A 22950-nucleotide genomic window follows, 5' to 3' on the forward strand; every position below is an offset into this window, starting at 1 on the left:
TGGTGGAAAGAAACATTGATTTATGTCCCTTCTGTTTTTGATTGATATTGCCTCCGGACACAGGGTGGCGTCGCAGAGCAGCTGGTGAAGTTAGAGCAAAGTAAGGCACATTTTAGGAAGTTTACTCCGTGTTGTGCATGTCACCAGCATAACTAACTTAGATTATTATTTGTTGTATTCTAGTATAATCTACAGTACGTTAGTTATCAAGAAAAGTAGGCCTACTTAATTGACGACAAAAAGAAAAACAAAACAACAACAAAAAAAAACACAGACTTTGCAGCTGCGTACTAATTTGTCTACCTTCATGTTTTGTTTTATTTTTCACATTTTTTACTTTCCTTGTATTGCGCGCACAAGTCGTCTGGCAGGTGGATTCCTCGTGTGAACTGCAGCGCCTCTGCTCTCCCCTTCTCTGTCCCCTCCTCCTGACTGTTTTTTTGTCACAGAAGTTTCTCCGCTCTCCAGCCAGAGCGCACCCGGCGCGTTCCACTTCGCGCACTCTGAATTTCACCCCGTCTGGATTTCTACCGATAAACTAAAGTCGTCCAGGCAGAGAAAGTAACTTCATGGCATCGATCACAATGCCAGCGCTGTGTAGGAAAACCCACTGAATAGAGGTAAGTTGTTACAAGTTTACAAATGTCACTTCTGTACTAATGCGCTTGTATTAACCTACCTATACGGTTTGACACCTCAGAGGTGCGCGTGCAAACTCCGAAATAAACGAGAACCATTTGAACGAGTGCTTTTGGATCATTTAAACTTTATGTATCCTAAAGCTACAGTTTGTTGTATTTGGGTCATTTTACATCACTGAGCAGCAACAATAGATTTCCCAAGTCTTCCCATTGTTTTTTAGCACTTGACCAACTTGCTTACACTGTCATATCGTTGCATCAGGTTAATAAGTAAACATCAAATGATAAGACTCAGCTCAGTTGTGTTGACCGAAACCTCTCTCTGTGCAGGACTACCTCTGCTCAAGACCAGAAAGTGAAGTGGACACAACACGGGAACAATCATGGATTTTGGCAACGATGTGGACTTGTCTAACAACAACATTACTCCATTGTGGAAAAGGCGGTCCGACCACTGCAGGAGTCCTCAAATCTCTCGAAACTCTAAACCGCGGCCGGTCAGCTATCACATGAACGGGGTCATGACAACGGACTTCCCAGTGGAGGACAAGTGCTCTTTTACTCTGAGCCAACCTGCTGAAAGGATGCTGATGACACCCGCCTCCAACACGGCAGTGCTCAAGCATGTCCTCAACAAACCTTCCAAGAAGACCCGCATTGTTCGTAGCATCAGCATTGGGCACTTTTCCAACGGACGCTTCTCACTTCCCAAGTTTAGGTCTGAGGATAATAAATCCGCCTCGCTGGACAACAGGATTTGCAATGGGGCGTCGGACAGAGGGAAATATAGCAATGGTTTGACGGTGTGGCCCGAGAAGAAGCGGCTATCCGGGCAACTCAGTCTGAACTCACAGAAAGACGCGCTGAGGACGTCTGACATCACTCCTCCTCAAACTCCAAACAACAACAGCTACCATGAACTGCCGCCTTCTTCATCCCACTCCTCTCCTCTCCGTCGGACCCCCACCCCTTCCCATAGCTCAACTTCCAGCATCCCGTCCTTGTCCTCCTCTTTCACATCTTCGGACCCCCCAACCCCGCGCTCATCCTCCCCAGACAGGACACTATCAAAATCGTCAGTCACTGAATCGCCCCATTCTTCGTCCTCGTCTGCCTCTCCCTGTCCATCCGTCTCCCCCCCTCCGCCCATTGTCTTAAGCACTAACAGTCCCGCTGCTCTCAAAATGGGCACCCAGCAACTCATCCCCAAAGGTCTGGCGTGTGAAGTACGACAGAGCAAGGGGGCATCTCCAGCCGGGACACAAGGCCAAGGATTTGCCGGTCTGCTGGGGTTGGACCAAAGCAAACGGTCGACAAAGGCCCTGAGCATGGTAGAGACTGGGGCATACTTTTCAACGGGGGGGCAGAGACAGGAAGAGGGCGCTGGAGATAGCCCGGGAACTTTGAGGAGAGGACTGAGGAGCACGTCCTACAGGAAGGCGCTGGTGAGCGGAGTGGATGAAGCGGATAGTGTCTCTGTAGATCCTAAAAGTTTGTACCTGTCCAAACCTGCCAGCAAAGGACTGAACAAGGATAAGTCTCCGTCACCGACAAGTCCAACCAGCAATGCTAGTGCGAGCCCAACCAGTCCAAAATCCCCTGGGACACCAAAGCTTTTCGGGGCGAACAAGCCTGTATTAAGTACTCTTGCGAGCCCCAAAACAGCTAAACCGCCCAGCCCTAGGACAGCAAAACCCCCGGGGATAGGGAAGTATAAGGTTTGTTTCTTATCTTTGTTACTATCTTATTACCACATACTTATCTGATATAAAGTCACGAGTTACGTATATGTATATATTCTTGGGTTTAAAGGTTGCGTTGTAAAAGTGAAACACAAACTCACCATTGTACCATAAAGCTGCGATAAGGACCACGCAAGACAACAAGAAAACAATGATTATTGGTAGACATGATGTAATGCTATGCTGTACATGTCACACAAAAGGCTTCTGTTATTAGAGGGGTCATAGTCCCAGCACAGAACACAAGGCTGCACACAGTTTTAAATCACAGCTGTACATTTGTATTTGTACTTTTGCAGATAAGCCCGGAAAAGAAAAATGTACTGATCAGCCAGCGAACGTTTGACAGTGAAGGTGAGAGGCATGAATATTGAAGAGTGTTCCTAAATGACCATGTTACACAAAAACGCTGGATTTCTATTCATGACTTTTGTGTTGATGATGAATATGCCAGTTGTTATCTGCCTGTCAAAAATGTGCATTTCAGAGGAGGAGCTGTACCAGAACTACCAGGAGAAGGCCTTGCATAACGACTCCGATGAAGACGCTGATTCCCGGGAGCCTAAACCTGACAACAACATCGTGGTGCAGTACAGGCCCATACGCACGTCCTGGAGCCAACTCAGTGCGGTTAGACATAACACAAACATATCATTGTCGATGTACTCAATTTATTATATTATATTAACAAATCCAAATTAACCCAGGGAAACCTTTGGACATTTGTGCATTTGCTAAACACATCAAGGTATAACATCTTGCGTCTTTTAACTGGAATGCCATCGCTCCAAGGAATGCTGCCATATCCAGTTTGGCCAAAGTGCGTGCTCGTCCTCCCCATACTTATGCCCTTCTTGCTGATTATCAGGGAGTATATAGTGGGAGTGTGATGTCTGGGAGCGTGTTGGGCACCGAGGCAGGCAGACCTACAGGAAGTCTTGGAAGAGCTCCTGGGACTTGAGCCAAGACACAAACTATGCTCAGAATGTAGCCTCCAGAATGTAGCCTCCAGAAAGACGCGCAGTAGTTCAGCATGACATAATTCTGTGAAGGGAGCGAGAGAAACTGTTCCGTCGGTGGCGTGATCTCTTAACTTTCATATTGAGTTCATAAAGAAAGCACGGGCAGGTTCATCACGAGTCTATGAATCAGGCAATTACGCCTTCATTTGCGATTGTTTACTTTAGACTTTAGAGACTGAAACTGGCTTAGTTGTGTTGCAGTTCCAGTCTGTCTGTGATCAAAGTCTAACCCCTTATTTAGCCGTGTATTATAATTTTTGGTAATATTACATTATGAATGTGCTTATGTTGGGCCCACAGTTCATAGTCTTCTTAAAAATCTGGTCCACGCAAAAAATGTGGTTGGACAGCTCTGGTTTAGACCTTAGCTTTGGTGTGTTGCTCTTGCATTGCATTACAAACAGAAACCAGACCAGCAGGTTGTGATGAAGGTCTTTACTAAACCTCCTGACACTCGGCCTCCCCCATTTTTCTCACCTGTCACAAAGTTTGATGACAAGCACCTTTCGATTTAGCATCAGAGTTGCTTTTCTTGTTCCCTTTCTATGGTCTCATAATAGTAAAGTTGATAGCATCACGGGTACACCCAGTAATTACAAGGCAGAATAAAGTTCAGTGGACATGGCATAGTTGCTGGCCTGATAGTGGAGGAGTAAGTATAGGAGTTCTGTTGTTTGGTTTGCAGCGTATTTGTTTTGAGTATTTACTGAGGGTGATTCTCATGGTAGATGGGACTTGATGGGTCATTTCCTTGTGCCAAAGACAAACTTACTTGGGGAAAAAAAATCCCCAAAACAAACATTTTACGCGTAAAGCTAGAGAAAGCAACCAGGGCTTAGTTTTCATTTCAATTGCGTGTAATTTACATAGACTGATATTGGCACCACCTGGGAACGATTCAGCAAATTATTCAGTGCTTGTTTTGGAGACGCTATAATGGGCCTGGGTGGAATGCAAAGGGCTTTCTTTCATTGTGCATGGAGACAACTGGCAGTCACACATGTGCACACACCCCTTTACCATAAACGCGAGAACTCCTGACCTTAAAAAGCCCTGCAAGGTTTTCAAATACAAATAAACGCGAATAACCTGGCGTCTGACACGGTGTTCTTGTTTCTGTCTAGGTGAAGAAAAGCGGCCTGTCGGAGCGCTTGAGTCAAGAAGAACGCAAGAGACAAGAGGTAGAAACACTGTCTTGCATTTGGCGGGATGACAGTGTAGTTTTGGGTCACAGAACGGCCAGGATTTAAGGAAAGCATTAGAGTTCATTTGGTGGCTTGAATGTTCACTAGCCCAGTAAAATAGCCATTAAAGAAGGTCTGAAGAGATTTATAAGCAAAAACATTGAGGTCTCTGAGGAGGGCAGACACATAAACTTTGTTGTAGGTTTTGTAATTGGCAGAGTAACAGAGTCATTGAAGGATTCATGGCCACTCTGACGTGTGCAATGTTAAGTCAAACAAATAGACAATATGTTGTTATGGTAAGTAAACCGTGTATTCTTTGTCCAAGCTTCAAGCTAATGCAAAGGCAGGCAATTTGCTTTGGCAATCCATAGGGCTGCACCATAAATTGCTTGTATATTGTTATTACAGTATTTGGTGACACAATAACCATAACCAAGAAGCTAAGATTACATCTGACTGAGAAGGACATGTTTTTGATTCTACAGATCAAAACAAAACACATGGCAACTTAAAAATGCACAAATTTAAGTTTTATTCATGATAGTTTTATTTTATTTTTGCCTTGTTTTGGTCCTGATTTTGTATTTTGAACCTTGCATGAACACAATTTAATGAAAAACAAACTGGAAACAAATTGCTGACTATTTTTGGTTAAATTCACAGCAACATACAATGGTCTCGTAAATATTGCAATGCTATTGACATATTGAATGAGATATTCATTTTTTTCTCAATTGCAGCCATCATGATAGGAAAGCCTAGCCAAAAGAATTCAGTTTTGTCCAAAGATTAATGTTAACTTTTGCAATTGGTAATGAACTGTTGGGTAATTCGGTGCTACAACTTTTAGTTTGTGAACCCTCTTTCTATTCTTTTTCTTTTGCATCAGGCCATCTTTGAGGTGATCTCCTCCGAGCACTCATACCTCCACAGTCTGGAGATCCTCATCCGCATGTTCAAGTGTTCTGCAGAGCTGAGTGAGGCCATGACCAAGACTGAACACCACCACCTCTTCTCCAATATCACAGACGTCTGCGAAGCCAGTAAAAAGTAAGCATTTGGAATAAAAACATGGCTCAGATGTCGTTTAGTAGATCAATTTATAAAATGGCTTGCACTCTCTTTACAAGCTCAAGTAATGAACCCCATACAATAATTGTGGACAGTGTCAGATTGTAGAGATGTGGGACCTATGTGTGAGGTGGTTGATTATGTTTGTCTGTATGTATGTATGTCTTTGTGTTTTATGACCAGCCTCCGTAAAACGTAAAAAGAGACTCAGTGCTACTGTGCGAGAAAGCACATACACTTATTAATCCATTCACTCCCAGCTGGTTCATATCAACTGTTTTTTGTTTATCTTTTCATTTCTCAGCCAAGCCCCACCTAGTTTCCTATTATTAGTAGGCGTTTTTCCTCAACAGCTGAAATTGAGCATCCTTGACCTTTGAAATCCCAAGATACATCTGAAAACACAGGTCAAAGGTCAAATAAGGGATCTCTTGCCTTATCCTTTACACCAGCTGTCCTCAACTGGACCCAACTTCAGACTTTCGGGATAGGTTGTGACCCAAATTGAAAAAATTTATATCACAATCTATCTGTCAACAATCAGTTTTGGCCCTGATCCACCAGAACCATTCATGTTTGTCTGGCTGGGGTCGAATGGGGCGAGGTTTGCACGGGAGTCCTACTGTCTTGTCACATAGTGCATTGTTCTTTTTCGCTTGTGGTCATGATAAGTCATAAAGCACTCAAGGTCATTGTTCAGGCTGTGTTTGACAACTTCCTGTTTGTCATGTGGAGCTCAGACCACATTTATTGAGGCAAGCCATTTGGTGTGCCGTTAAAGCCTCCATCTGGTGCCGTACAGGAAGAGGAAAAGACACTATGTTGTGGCTAAAGGACGTCTGTCTAATTTTAAACTATGTGGACTGGGGTTCTTCCTTTGGGATGCTGAAATGTCTTAACAAAGCATCATGGCTTCCTGACTTTGTGTCTGTCACCACATCCTATGTTTCCCTTGTGAGAGTGAAAAAAAATCCAGTAGTTTTTATGAGTTTTATTGCTTGTATTATGTGTGTGCTAATTATTAGTATGAATTATCACTAGGTTTTTCAATGAACTGGAAGAGAGACATCAGCAGAATATTGTGATCCAGGACATCAGTGACATCGTTTGCAAGCACGCCCAGTCCAACTTTGATCCTTACATCACGTACTGCTCCAATGAGGTGTACCAGCAACGCACCCTGCAGAGGCTTGTGTGAGTAACAATTCTATGCAGTATCCTATGTTACCCCAAGGAAGGGTAAGCCAAGAAGGTTTGTTAATCTGCAAATCCCAGCTCACGAGATGGAACTGTATCTCATTCGCCACACAGACATTTATGCAAAATTGATATAAATACAAAGCTAATTACCCACGTGATGATATATTCCAGTTCAGATAGTCTTCTTATGCTATGTTCAGTCGGCCTATAAAGAAATTCTTCTGATCATCAAATGTTTGAAGTCTATTGCATACAATAAAACGATCAAATAGCACATTCAGTCAGGACTCAATGAGTCCCTGTTCTGACAATTCTGTCTGTCTCCCTCTGCTCTTCACCCCCTTTCACCCAGAGCAGTCCTGTCTCATAAATCCTACAGGCCAAAAGTCTTTAACCTCTTAACCCCCGCCTTAACCAAGTGCATTTTCTTTAGCTTTACCCAAATCTTAAAGTTTACAGCCAATAGGCCAGTGAACACCTCACTTGAAAGTTAAGACCTACAAAACTGATCTGAAAAGATCTTTTTCCTTGCGTTGTTGACGTTTTAAAAAAAATGTATTTTCATTACTTTTCTGTTACTCATTTGTTACTCTTTTGTTGCACTTTTGTGGCTTTCTTCTTGCATATTTGTCCCTTTTTTTGTCACTTTTGTTGCGTTTTTGTTACTTTTCTATTGCTCTTTGTAGTGTTTTTGTTGCATTTTCGTCACACATTTTTGTCACTTTTTCTGCACTTTTTTATTTCCCCTTTTTGCGTTTTCATCTGTGTTCTTAGCTAATGTTGCTATTTTTCACTTTTTTCCCAGAAGCTTTTAGATTTGGGTAAAGCCAAACTGGAGAACATGCACTCGGTTAAGGCGGGGGGTAAGAAGTTCAAAAAAGCACATCATTGACAAATCACTAATTGAAATCAATAATGAAATGTGAAATCACTAACTGGCTTGAAGCAAGAAATAATAATTGCACTTTACTTTACTGTATAGCACAATAATAGCATAGAAGTAGGATGGAAAAGGCTAGAGATAAGACGTTCAGATCATACTGGGGGTTAGATATAATTAAGTTGCAAACAAGTAATAATAGAATAAAGGTCTCTTATGTACAATGAATAAAAGAAAAGAAAGAAGAAGTGAGATATTATGGTAATTATTGTAATTACATGGACACAAGACATATACTGGCTAGTATTTTCTGATTACCATGTTATTGCTATGTTGTAAAGCACAACCATAAGGAGTAGCCTCAGAGATCATTACACAAAAACGTTTTTTCAGGCCTTAAATATGTACAACACATGATAAAAACATGAAAAGTTAATTAGATCCTTGTTTTCCTTCCTCAGGTCAAAAAATCCTGCCTTTAAGGAGGTGCTGACCAGGATCGAGAGCCACCCGGACTGCAGGAACCTCCCCATGATATCGTTCCTGATCCTTCCCATGCAGAGGATCACCCGGCTGCCCCTCCTCATGGATGTCAGTGCATTCACCTCATTCCACTGGCTCTTATGCAACACTGTGTTTGAATAGCCTGAGCTCCGCTGGCCACACACTGTTCTTCTGCCTTTTATCTCTGTAACCCCACGGACACACGTATGACCTGACATCGAGCCTACTACTGTTTCAAACCCATTTCACATCTCCCTCCTGTGCTTCCTTTGGCGTGACGACGTTCTGTTCCTACTGCGCCCCCCTCCCTCCGACCATGTCCCCTCTTAAACCGCTGCATCGAGGTCCTCTCTCTTCTCTCTTCTGTCACTACTATCTCTCTGGAGACTTTGGGGCTTATGCTTGTTCTCTCACATACTCTCGGACCATGAGAAAGTTTAGTTTGACGTCAGTTGATCCCACCACATTCACAAGGTTTTATCTCACCCCTGATAGTGGTGTGCAAGGACTAAAAATGCTAATGTTATGTAAATGGGCGCGTACGTTATAATGTTGTTCTCTAAAACACACACATTGATTTTTATTCTCAGAAATTACTTAAGGTTAAAATGAAATGCAAATCTGCTGGTGTCCAAGGCCATTTTGAAAAGACGGACTAAAGTATTTCTGAACTTGCTTTGCCTTGTTTCTCTTCTTGCAGACTATTTGCCAGAAGACACCTAAAGATTCTGCGCAGTATGAGGAATGTAAAAAGGCTTTGCAAGCAGTTAGTAAGGTCAGTAACAGTGCCCCTACAAGCCAAGGCTTCATGGTTAATATTTGTTGAGAAAATGTTGTACATACAGTGTTATAGTTGCTATATCACATCAAAGACCTGGGTTAATCAATGTTTGCACTCAATATCATGGTTGATAAAAGTTTGTCATCTGTCAGTTTATCCATAATCTGAATATATATATACACCAGTCTAGTAGGGAGGGAGCTACCTTGGATTAGGGCCACCTTTCATCGTTCTCAAAAGCTACTCTAAATTTGTTAGAGTTTAGAACATTGGTCCCCAACTATATCAGCTCGAGGTCTGCAAACTTTCGACATAAGTCCAGAGTCCGGACATATACAGTCATTGCTCTTGAAAATGTTAACACATCCATTTACAAAGCAGAATGTCAATGTTATTCAAATTGTTTATATTTTTATTTATATATATCAGCCTTAGAAATTAAGTATACTGAGAGGATGAAAAAGCTTTGGGGTCCGGTCTCAAGCCTTTGGTGGTCCGGATCTGGACCCAAGTCCGCCAGTTGGGGACCCCTGGTTTAGAATAAAGATGGGTGGCACCAATAACAAAGTACAACTCCTCTTTTATGTTAGATTATATTCAATCATATCAATAGTTGCTGATGAAGCCCCTTGAGGTGAGAGGCAAAAACGGCCTCAACACAGGGGATGGAAAAGTCCTTAAACAAACCTTTGCATGATCTCAGGTGGTGAGGAAGTGCAACGAAGGAGCTCGCACCATGGAGAGGACGGAGATGATGTACACCATTAACTCCCAGCTGGAATTCAAAATAAAGGTCTGCTCCTGAATAATCACTGCATGCACGTTTATTGGCCTTATTAAGAGTATTTAACACTGCTGTGCTATGTGCTGACAAGTGGAAATGGCACACACACACACACACACACACACACAGCGCTGTCATTTGTTTGGCCGCCGTCTGTAACCGTAAGCCAAGTCTGAGTGTGGGAAGTGACTGTTGGAACGACTGCAATTCACAGATGTCCTGCAGTATCCACTTGTTGCATTAGCCAGCTGTTGCAGAATAGGATGTTGTTCTTTGGCTTTGGCATCGTGATTATCCTTTAAGATTTATAGGCGTTGTGTGGCACACTCCCAAAGCAACTTGTCTGACTCTAGATGATTTTAAAGACTAATTATTTATGGCAAAAGTGGCAAAATACACAATCCCTGGACTGGAGGGTGTTTTTAGCTTTTGCTTTTTCGGTAATCTGACCAATTAGCATTGAATGAGCCTGATTCATACAGTAGTTGTAAATTTTATTCTGCATTACAGCTAATGGTTTGAGAAAATAATAATAACTGTCTGTCTATAGCCCTTTCCCCTGGTGTCGTCATCAAGGTGGATGGTCAAGAGAGCAGAGCTGACAGCCTTTGGGGAGGACAGCGGCATCTTTCTCAAACGGACCTCCCGGCAGCAGGTCTACTTCTTCCTGTTTAACGATGTCCTAATCGTCACCAGGAAAAAGAGGTGAGGCGGCTCGTGTTATGATGCTCGCGTGTGGGACTCAGTGTGCATTTTGTTGTGAACTTCTACATATCTTGACCTGTTTGGACACGTTGGCAGTGAAAGTCTAGCCTAAAACCCAGAAGCAGATATGGTGTCAGTCAAACCTTTATAAGGCCAGGACCCTGGGTTCAGTATGTGAGGTTTTGTGTGAAAGCCTCATGCCCAAACCTGTTGAAAATAGTTTGTTCTGATATGCTGAAAAATGGTCTCAATAATAGTCAAAACAATAGGTATTTGAACAACATCCTGATTTTGTAATGGGGCTTTATCAGAAGATTAACCCAACCACAAAACATAATAATTTCATCATCACAGTAAAGAATGTGCATAATATATCTCATGCAACAACAGGTGTATAGCTCACGTAACCTTGTTAAGTTTTCTACAGCAACCAGTAAGGAGTATAAGAAAAAATAAATTATACCTGCCGGATATATTTGGGAGCAATAGTGGCATTGTAGATGGGGAAAAGGTGAAGCGTAAAGATTTAATGGGTTTGAACCAGAACTGAGCTGAGAAGGAAATGAATGAAATAGTGTGAAAAGTCAGAGTTATCAACTGGACTGGGTTGTTTTCCCTCTCTAACTCATCTGGTGTTTAAAGCCTTGTCCAACGTTGCTCCTAAATCAGATCAGATGAGTGAGAAGAAATATCCTCAACTCAGAAAAACAGACCAGTTTATGACTTTGAACTGTTTTACAACGATGGAAATCTCCCAGACGAATGAATACAAAAGACAATTACTGTTACTGTAAGAATACCGAATGCTAGTTGCTTGATCTGTGATGTACAGACTGCATGTTAAGTCCCATCAAATACTTTTAACAGAGAGTTGTAACCGAAAGTTGCGTCTCAGTGTAGTTGTCACATGGTTCCTATTTTACTATGTTCAGGAAGAGCATGATCTCTTCCCATTCACCCTGGTCCATGTCTGGGATTGATTTACCCAGCAACTTGCCCGCTCAAAATTCCAAAGAAACATTCAGAAACATTCCATGAGCTTTTTTTTTTCTGGGAATTTGATCCGAACCAGGCAACTTTAGTGTGTGTATGTGCTTTTGTAACAGGCAAAAAAAAAAAAAAAAAAAAGGAGTTCTCCGGAATTGGATTTTGTGTGTTTGAATCAAATTGGAGAAGCTGTTATAATATTAGTTTGTACTGCACATGCGCTGCAGGGACTAGTGGCACGCTACTCCACACTGCTCCAGTTCAACAAATGAAAACAATAACACACCCAGACCCAGCAGCGGCCGGTCACGAACCCTTTAGACATCACTCTGCAATAGCTCTCCCCCTTTCATTGTGGTTTGGATAGTTTATGTGTGTGCCGGCCCATGAAACTATGGTGTGTACACAGGGCGTTCAAATATTTTACTTGCCAGTAGATGTACTGAAAGATTAATTGAAATGATAATCGCTGGTGTTACATGAAGTGAACCTTGAGTCTTGATCTTGTGACCAGTTTCAGGTCCAGTATCGAGAATGTGGCAGTTAATGATTGTTTAATAGTTGGACAACAAAAAATGTAGACAAGCTGAATATAAGTGTAGAGTAGGTCATTGTATTGTAATTATTTCATAAACATAAACTGTGTCCCCAGATCGGACGAAAAAAAAAAAAGCTTAATAAAACATATTATTGAATATATTGGCCTTACAGGCTGAGATAACAGTTGTTGATGCTGATTTATTCACAATTATAAAAGCAATGTTTAACATGATCTGAAAGTGTTCTTTGTTTGGATTCTTGAGATTGTCTAGTCAGAAGGCAGGATAAGTTCCACAATTCCATTTGTTTCATCTTTTGGAGTAAAATAAATAAATAAAAAAGAGCAATAAACATAAAAGGAATCTGTTCTAAATCCTAGCATCCTCGATAGGCTATGCTGGTCGCACATATTGTACTCATTTTGTCCATATGAGGCAAATCAGATTCAAGTGTAGTTGTAGGGCTGGTTTTGTAACCAGCAAGGGTACATCCTGCAGACATACCTTTAACTTTGTATCAATGATAAGATATTTTAAACATAAACTTTGATTTATGACATTTTCATCAGTAGTTTTAGTATGAGTGTATATGTGCTGTGCTGAGCTGCTGCTTCAAAGCAACAGAACACTTACATAACAGTGAGTCCACAGCAGCTGGCTCCTCTCTCACCCTCCACACATCCCTCCACACATCCCTCCACATCCCGCCTTCTCCTCTGGGATCCTGGTCACGCTCCAAATATGAAATACTATCCCAGTAACCAAGTTTGTTATTGTTCCTCAACTATATTACAGGTAGTTCTCCATTAACATGCTTAGTTTGATATTTGTCGCTGCTGATGAACCATTATTGTGTGTCGTTTATTTATATAGTCGATCATGAGAGTTGTAGAAGTCCTGTGTAGAAATAGTAGCTGGAAAGATTTTATTGTTGTGGAACTGGTTGAACCAATCTAAGAGAGTATCTGGCAAAGCACCGATGACGTATGTCAGATTCCTATCCTATCTCAAAGTGATTTGTGCTTTTCATTCCAGCAAGGTGTGTTTGCTTCTTTGTAGTTTTCAGGCAGGCAAATGTCTGATTAAGTATATTATTTTAGCTGTATTTAACCAAAGATACATTTTTGAAGGTGTATTTTTTAATTGCATATTTTACTGAGGTTTACTTTGTTGACTTAGGTTTATGTTCAGCACGTTTTATCTCATTAAAGGGATATTTCAGGATTTTTGACATAGGGCCTCATTTTAGAGTTATTTTTTATTTAATTGTTGCAGTCCTTATATTAGAAGAGTTTAGTGGCGCTAGGCTAGTGCTAGGCTAGCGCATGTCTATGGTAACTAGTAGCCTGCATTGAAAACCTCTTCAAAATCATCGAGTAGTCCTCCAAACGTTGCCATATCTGATTTGTAGAAAGCTCCTTTGTGAATTCCACGTGTAGTAATGCCGGCCACAGGTAAACAAACTACTGTAGATCCGGTAACCAAGTAGATCACTCCACCACTAAGTTATTTAAATGCAAAATTGTTATATTAAAAAAATGATTCTGTCAACACAGACATTTATCCCGGTAGTCTGGTGTTATAAGTGATTTGCCTCAGGTGCACTGTGCTTGGGTCAGACTGTTTTTAATGCAGGCTACTAGTTACCATAGACATGCACTAGCCTAGCATGAATACAAATATTTAAAAAATCTCCAGAAATCAACAACACTCTGGATAACTAGGAAATCAGGCCCTATGTCAAAAATCCTGAAATATCCCTTTAATGTGCCACTCCTATTGTCAAGAGCAAGAGTCAAAGTTTTGTGCTGTCAATTTTGGTTAATACCTCCACATCCTCGGGACATAGTTCTCAAGTTAACATAGTTCTCTCTGCAACCCTGCACCACCACCACCCTTCCCCCTAATGGTATCATGCAAATGGCATTACAGGCATTTTACCTGTGGGGCTCACAGATGCCTAAACAAAGCAAACGTCGGGTCGTCTTCTATGCTGTTACTAGTTTTCTGCAGTCACTTGAAATGGAAGCCCTCTTCTGATCTCTTATCTCAGTCTATACATCAGTCAACTCCTGTTTACTGGTTTTTGCATGTCTTTTAAGATGCCTAATTGGTCACAGTCAATTCTTTGACCTACGGTGCGTAATCTTTGTGACTCTTCCGAACCCAGATAAGCAAAAAGGGCTGTCATAGAGAAAACCTTACTCTTTTGGTCTACCGTTTATATTATTGTGAACTGTTGCCCCCTTTCAAAAGTCGAGCTGTCATGTTATCTCGATCTACATGACATTTCAATTCCTTTTCCAATGACTTGAATCAACTTTATTTTATTTTTCTTATGGCAATTTGGGGCCAATCAGGGTTCATCCCCAACATTTGAACCTCGCTGAAAAGCAGCCAGCCGTAACTGCTCAGTCATGACCCCTGAGACAAATGCACTGCTCTCCACTATTTGTTTGACTTCTTCCTTTGTGCTTGTGTTGTGTGTGCGACGCGTGCACTTGTAATGTACTCAGCCCAGTCCGTCCAGTAGCTGTGCGCTGTCTGCTGATATATCTGGCCTGATAAAAAACATGTGGGCTGAGGTTAAGCTCTCGTTCCTTTTGAATGCTTTAAAAACACATGTATTTTCCCAGGTTCAGAGGTCCGGGATTTCGCAATCAACTCCAGATGTTTTTCCACTAACTGTAGCTTCTACTATTCCCAGACAATATAGTCTCCTGCTCAATCATGTCCCAAACAGACAAAATAAAGACTACCAATTGTTCTCACTTATCACACAAACCTCTTTGCTATATAGTCAAACAAAATGCTAATATTTTCTTTTGTGCTGCTTTGTATATCTGTCAACAACCTGTTCCTTCCATCTGTTCTGCAGCGAGGACAGCTACACCGTGATCGACTATGCGTTGAGAGATGAGATCTGGGTGGGCTCCTGCCAGCCCGAGGACCTGAACATGTCCCCGGTCAGAAGCACAACCAGCATGCTCAGCTCCAAACAGGGCAACACCAACCACCTGTTTCAACTCACCTTCAGAAGCAACCATTCTGGAGAGAATGTCCTCATGACCCTGGGCACTGACTCACTGTAAGTACTCGATTTTTTGAGAATGTTTTCAGTGTCAGACTTTAACAATATTCGCCTGGGATAAAACTTCCTAAATCCAGTGAATATATCGTAAATGAGGTCAAGGTTTACTTGGGATAGGCTTTTCTTTAGTTTGGCATGAAATGGACCCCTTCGCTCTCGTTTGCCTCGTGTTCCTCAAGTACAACAATACTTCTTCCGTTCTATTGTGACACTGTACAGTTTTCACAGGAATATTTTGTTACTACTTGATTCTCATGAGTTGCTTTTTACTGCAGCTCTATGCAAGTAACTATCCCAATTGTTCTCTTTATTTTTAAATCTTCACTTGTCACCAGTGGTAAATGTTTTGTTGTGGATCTTCCGCTGTGGGAAAATAGGTTCCATTGTATCTACTCAGTGAACTTTTGCATTGCAAACTACTTACTCATAGATTTAATTGCCATAGCCTTTTGTGTCTTGCGTCTGAAAGAAATATGTGCAATGTGCATGGATGATTGCTTTCCCAAGCTGTCATCTCTTAGTTGCTTTTTGTTGTGCTTCATAAAGCCCTGGAAGTATTGTTTTTGTAGAGATTTTGGTAAATAATTCAAACCATGCACAGGCTGCAAGCTTGAGTTTTGTCACAGAGACGGAGCCAGCTTTTCTGTATTGTGGTACACATGTATTCTTAGAGTAACTCTTACAAACAAGACTTACTAAGGAATGTCCAAGATCAAATTTATGTATCTCATTAAAATCCACAATGCAATATATGTTTTACAATTATCACTTGTTTTAATAAATGAATGAAAAATAAAATAGCAACACTTTATTTTAATATGTACAGTATATCATCCAAGCTAAAGGCCTAGTGTCACCATGCTTTATAGGCCATAGCCATCATGACCTATTATTATAAATTAACATGACTTGGCATGTCATAAGTTTCACACAAGACAGTTTTACTCTAGACATTAATAAATAAATCGGCCTTTTCATTTTTTGCCCTCACTTTTGAACTTGCTCCTGTTGCATTTCTATGACTCTCTCCCTGCCCACTGTGCTGTAGACTCTGCCCCTTCTATAGACAGGCCTCTTCCCATATTGCCCCAACACACTTTGACTGTGTCTGAATTGAAAACCCCACATCTTCTGCTTTGATACCGTTGCTTTGGGCCCCTCTGGCACACATGTAATGGAGTGGGTACTGTTGCATCAAGTGAGCCATGGACGAGGGGCTCTGGCCACTGTCCATTGTTGTAGTGGTTGCTAAGCATTATTCAGGCGGTTTCCTAGCAGCGGTGTCCCATTGAAAAGTAGGCAGTTTCCCACGACGCTCCCTCCCCCTCGTTCACTGAGCCTGTTAACTTCTCTATGCCCCTCCTTGTTCGCGCTCTCCTGTCCCATCCCAGACTGTAGCTTGTGCCTTTGGCAGCACTTTGTTTTGATCCTCACAGACAACTTCCTCTTTTTCTGGGTGGATTCATCCTATTCACTGACTTAACCAAACATGACACACGGAAGGAGTGTGTTATACCAGGCAATTCAAGCTATTTATGAAATGCTTTGAGGCTGCCCCAAATGTCACAAGCACTTTACCATGGAGGCAATACAGTCCCACCCCGAATATTGACTGCAACCATATTTTTTATTTCACTTTCTAAATGCCGGTAGGTTTCTCTTCTTGGGTCACCAGGGTTGATTTTCTGCTTCTGAATTGGCAGGTGATGCTTGTCCGCTTCCATCCTGACACAGCCCTCTTGATTTATCCAGGAAAGTAAACTGTTGGGAAAAAAACAAAACAAACACACTATTATTTTACCAATTTACCAATTACCAATATTTCTAATTGACATAAAACTAAATAACTGTTCTGTTATGATTCATGATGCCGACGTGATTGGTAAATGTCCCTAAAAGCCTTTCAAAAGCTTTTTTTCCCCTGTAACAGCTTCCACAATTCATCCGCACATAGCGTGTAGAGTTGGCCCCGGTAGAGGTAATGGACCACACTTGCTAGGGTTTAGAAAAATAATCCAGTCATGAAAAAATCCATGCAGGGCTCCACACTGCATGCCATGCGCACGATCCATTATATTCACATCACATCGATGGGCAAAAAACAGCTCTGTGGGAAATTCCATACATGCTGATCACGGGTGGGTCTGAAGTTTTATGTCACTTTCAAAAACCTCCAACAATCCTTCTCTTCTGCACTTGCCAATGGTGTTCATGATCAGAATTCTTTTAAATATTGTGAATTCAGACCTTGTTTAGACCTGTGGTACACAAATACAGTAGAGTACAGCGGCTTGAAGAGACTTATCACATAATACTCATAGTACTATTTGGGTCGTTTGGGAAGTCCTGATGACGATTCTAAAAGTGGCAGAAGTTGCAGTTGTGGTGATAACATGCTTAAGGAATCCAGTGCGGCAGCTGGAGCGGAGATTGCACAAAGACATGTGTGTGCTGCCTCAGACACTGTCTCCGCCACGGACTCTTCTCCATTGTAGCTCTGTGTCCTCTTCCTTTTCTCATCCGTTGTTTTGTATGTACATGTCGAGCCATCGCTGAACAGGCCTCCTCTATTTGTGGGCTGCAAAACAAAGCCTGCACCGGTTACGTAACACAGCCAAATACTCTGGCTTTTCGCTCTGGCTTCATGTGACGGTCTGGTTTTGGTTAGGTGTTTGTTTTGGTCTATTCACTCGCTCTGCTTTCACTAAAATATGAGCGGTTTTTGATGAAAACACATTTCTGATATCTGGCGTTTTTTGTGTAATGTCACAATTTTTGTTACGGGGAGAGGAATTGTGTGCATAGGTGAAATCATGGGAGTGTTTTTTTGGTTGTGTAAACAAAGTGATAACAGAAGGAGAAAGCCCGAGTAAGGAGAGATGAGCTAGAAAAACAGTGGTCTGCTGTTGATTTGGGGTTGGCAGAGGAAGCCAGGTCAGAAGTTTGCTGTCAACACGCTTTATCTTTCCTGGTGGAGGAGGCGGTCCCACAGCGCAGCAAGGCCCCCTCTGCTATTCAGACGTGAAATAAGAAACCTAAGCAGGGATTTATGATGCTTGACATTCTCGCTCTTTTGAAGAAATGCCCCAATGCCAAAGGAGATTTAACATAATAACGGACACGTGATGATGAAGTGGACAAGCACCTGCTGCCCAAGCAAATACAGCCACTGTTCCACTGTTGCAAAACGCCATTAAGTACAGAATATGTACGACTGTAACGAGTGAATTTCTCCTTTGTGAGATCAATAAAGGATTATCTTATCTTATCTTATATAATCTCATATTATTTATATTGAATGCAGCTATTGTGTTTCCGCCCAAGACACTAGACCAACTTGCTTTTATGAAATGTTACTCCATGTTTTATGGGGTCAAAGAGGCCATAGGTAATCACCAGCCTCAGCCTCAACGCCCTACTACTGTTGTAGCCATAGGTACCTCTGGGGTAGACTGACCTAAGCGAGGCTGCCAATCTGCGCATCGACCCCTCCGACCATCAACAACCACCCACTCGCACTCTCCCTATTGTGCGTGTTTTTAGTGTTAGGGGACACCAAAGTACCCAGAGGAATCCTACGCAGACAAGGGGAGAACATACAAACTCCACACATAAAGGCCTCATCCGACCGGGAATCAAACCCAGAGCCTTCTAGCTGTGAAGCAGGTGTATATGTTTTTTTGGCATAAAAGACATTGCAACAATTCCAACTTTCATGAGATATTGCATATTACTGCACTTCGACACAGCAGTATAGAGTAACACATGGGATGAGCCCTATTTTACTTGATTGAACTCTGTGCGGTATGTGGCTCACATTCCTCAGATAACCATTAAGTGTCTGTCAAACACTTGTGGTTGTTCTGGGTGTGGTCTTAATAAACGTCTGAGCAACAGGCCCAGCTCTGACAGCGGAGCTTCAGCTGTCTGAATTCAGAGGGAGGATTGTTGTAGTAGATACATTATGGCACATATGATGGTGCCATGTGGCTGCAGCTGTTCACAGCAACACAGCTGTGCTTCCTATGGACCTGTTCACATGTTACATACACATTAACTAGGGGAAAACACCCACGTATTCAAGTCATGGCATCATTTTGAAAAACAGGAAAAAAAAGTGTTAAAAGAACATTTGTAGCACCTTAGGGATTATCATTTATCACTGTGAAGCACTTCTGAGGTCATATATTTTATTTTTGTGTCAATATTATGGCGTTTCGTGAGATGGAGACTTATAGCGTGACCATATTTTACACCGTTTTCCACACTGAATGGGATTACAACAGTAAGAACTCTAAGCACAGTGACTCATAGGACAAGCGTGTAACAGGGGGCTTCACGCTAATGACATCACGCTGCCGAACTGTTGAGTCACCGTGACGCTCCCCAGGACAAAATCATTTCATTTTCATTTTCATTTCCATTGCTCCCGTTTCTGCGCTCTTCCCCTCTCGATGTGGAGCAGGTGGATTGAGGGCTGAGGTTTCCTGGAATCCAACCTGCGTGACTCCACCCACTTCTTTCACATGAAACACAGAGAGCGGAGAAAGAACAGGCAGGTCTGTCCTCTCCGGAGAATTCGGCTTTGTGCGTGTCTCTTTGAGCTGAAAAACGCACCTGTGTTCTCTTTGACACGGTCAGAAAGAGGGAGTGGAAGCCAAATTATACACTCTGCCCTCAGAGCATCTTAGATTTCTGAAGCCTGGATGTCCCCAGTGAAAGTCTATTATCAAGAATCAAAAGAAGATATCCGGCTTACTTAGTGTCCCTATTGTAGGGGTTTGGAACATTTCCCTATCTAGGCGTTGTACTTTGGGTATTTTAAAGACTGACACCAACAACATGCAACCAAATATTTGTTCCTTCGAGACAGTTTTGATTCAGTAATTCACTTTGAAGGTTCATTTCGTTGGAAATTGCAAAGTCAGGCTTCACCTTGCTTTCAAAGGCAGGTAGTATTAGGTTACTCAGGTTACTTTTTAACTGTAGCCTGCTTCATTTTTGATCTTTGCACTTCAACTGGAGTTGTTAACACTACTCTTGCTTGAGGAAACATTACTTTCACATCTCTGCTTTCCTTTTTATAATAGATTCTAAATGCTTTGATGCCCTCTGACTATAGTAGACTCCTTGACACAGACTTACCAAACTCTTGTATGTTTAGGAATGAGCGTGCGCGCTGGATCAGTGCCTTGGGACAGAGTGTCAACAATAAGAAGAGCCTTGACAGAAGTGAGTTGCATACATTTCCTCAGCTCGTGTTAGGATTGACATCTTTTCTAAGTCTACAGCTCCCTCTTGTGGCTGCTGCGTTAAACAACTCTAATTATGTTTCCAACCATCCAGTTTGATAATTATGAAATCATTTGTTTTATAGATGCTATGCAAGTGGAGGCGATCCGGACATACACAGCCAAGCAGCCGGATGAGTTATCTTTGCAGGTGGCAGATGTCGTTCTAATCTCACAAACTGTTGATGGTAAGTACACATATGGCAGAAAATGTATCCTTTTTTTCACCTCTCAACCTTCTCATTATTATAGCATATTTATTCAGCACCAGCCACCATTGCTTTCAGATCTATTCAAAGAGATTTATATAAAAGCCTGTAGCTGTTTCCATTCCATTGATCACAGGCAACAGCTTTCATGTTAAAGAACAGACAACTCCGAACATCAAAAGCCGAGAGTGCAGAGCTGCAGGTTCACGGACGCAATGTTTCTCCGTTTCAGGCTGGTACGAAGGGGAGCGCCTGCGTGACGGAGAGAGGGGGTGGTTCCTCGTGGAGTGCACCCAGCCAATCACGTGCCAGGCGGCCATCGAGCGCAACATGCAGAGGATGGACCGCTTACAGGGGCTGGAGACCAACGTGTGACATCCGGATGAAGGGGGAAAACACACGTAGCTTTGACAGGTTCATTCCCTAGCCGGGACAAGGAGGCACAGAACCAAGAGGGCCAGGGCTTAAGTCCTGGTTTAAGGGGAAGCCAGAACCAGAGTAAAGTTCCAAATCTCTAAGCGGGATTAAAAACCAAAGCTGAGCGGGGATGCAGAGGTTTGCGTAATTAAGGATAGCTGGTTGTGTGGGTGTGATGAGCTGACAGCGGCTTTGGCAAATTCACTATTTATCTGCTAGTTAAATAACTTCACACCCACTGTCAAAGTCGCACATCCAACACCATTTAATTAACAAGAGCCTGTCGAAACAATTTGGCAGAAAACGCACTTAATGAAATGAGCCAAATTACGCCCTGTGTGGTAATGAGCATCCAGCTTCGCAAATATTACAAAAAAAAATGAATACATTTCTTCCCAAAATTAAATGGACTGGGATTGGCAGCTCTCCCTGTAACGCTGGTGCAAGAGAAACATCACTGGCAGCAGATTTACAAACACAGAAAAAAGCTTGTCCAAGAGCAGGTCCTCACTTGATATGAGTTTTAATATTGCGCCTTTCCAGATTTATTTGTGTGATGTTTCTGGGGCAAGAGGAGGAGATGAATTTGTGCGCGGTGACAGCGGAGGAGCCGAGTGTCCCGGGCCGGCCCCTGCTTTTGATGTTATTGTCCTGCCTGTGACTCATCTTTATAGAGGCTAAAGGGAAATAAATGGTTTGGTCAGAGTGTTGTGATGGCACCATCTATCAAACCCGCGACTCTATCTTCCACGGACGTCCCAGAAGGGAATTTGAGGACGGGTCATCTTTATCTGCAAACACTCAGGGAAAAATGTACTTAACTTGGAATGAATGCACCCATGTCTATATGATGTGTAAATAATGTATGTGGATGTAAATATGTAAAAGGATATTGTTGCGACATGTTTGTATTTTTAAACCGATTTTTTTAAACATAATGTGTAGTCCATCCCTTATATTTTAATCAGCTGCTATAATAAACATTTAATTCCCTGTGGTCTCCGGAGGTTTTCTAGTTCACATCATGTAAATCCTACACATACAGGAGGAGGGAGAGTATAGGGTATGACTGTGACTATACTATACTATAACGGAGTGTCCAAACAAATAATGTAGAAATGGCAGTACTTTGGGCTTGTGTCGTCATGCTGTTGCTATGCTGTGACATCACCTGCATACAGGCAACATCCAGAGGTAATTTGGAGAAAAGGTTGAAGGTGCACTCTTGGTATTAATGCAGTCCAGAAATCCACTCCAGCTCATTTTACACTGCAAAAAGTCATCTTGAAATAAGTGACCTTTTCTTGAGATGAGTACTTGTGTCCTTGATTTGTGAGTCTAATTTCAAGAAATCTGTCCAAAAATACTTAAAAGAAATCACTGCATGCAAAGCTAGATGAAAAATATTAATGTACTTGAAAGAAAACCGCTGTAGTCGTTTTATCTTAATTTAAGTGTAAATATCTTGGCCCATGAACAGATTTCTTGAAATTAGACTCACTAAGAAAAAGGACAAAAGTACTTTTTTCAAGCAATTTTTATTTATTTCAAGATTACTTTTCGCAGTGTACAAACAAAAAAATGCAATGTTCTTCAATTATATGTAAGATGTAAAAAAAAAAAACATGATTACTCTACATAAAAATGAACAGTTTGGATGATAAACTGTGTGATTGCATGTGCTCAAATCAATCTATATAAGTTTACTTGAAATTTTTAGTAACCTCTTACCCCCCCACCTTTCCTCCAGTTCAGTTTGACCCAAATCGGAAAGCTTACAGCCTATAGGCCAGTCTAATGCCTCATTTGAAAGCTTAGACCTACAGAACTGATCTAAAACTGGACATTTTTCCTTGAGTTATCAGATTTCTGCCACTTTCCTTTATGGGGCTCTTTGTT

General features: G+C 41.9%; 1 protein-coding gene across 1 annotated transcript; it reads left to right on the top strand.

The window, feature by feature from the left end:
* Window positions 1-473: 473 nt before the first annotated feature.
* Window positions 474-22015, top strand: LOC306962940 (rho guanine nucleotide exchange factor 26-like). The gene is made up of 15 exons (XM_079556313.1): window positions 474-620; window positions 972-2359; window positions 2683-2737; window positions 2871-3013; window positions 4530-4586; window positions 5482-5642; window positions 6705-6857; window positions 8205-8334; window positions 8948-9022; window positions 9732-9821; window positions 10363-10517; window positions 14922-15131; window positions 20299-20366; window positions 20512-20613; window positions 20867-22015. The coding sequence occupies exons 2-15, from the start codon at window positions 1025-1027 to the stop codon at window positions 21007-21009; spliced, it is 2877 nt and encodes a 958-aa protein (XP_079412439.1). The 5' UTR covers window positions 474-620; window positions 972-1024; the 3' UTR covers window positions 21010-22015.
* The last annotated feature ends 935 nt before the right edge of the window (window positions 22016-22950 follow it).

The sequence above is a fragment of the Gobius niger genome (assembly GCF_951799975.1).
Source record: "Gobius niger genome assembly, chromosome: 1".
In the NCBI taxonomy this organism is placed as follows: Eukaryota; Metazoa; Chordata; class Actinopteri; order Gobiiformes; family Gobiidae; genus Gobius; species Gobius niger.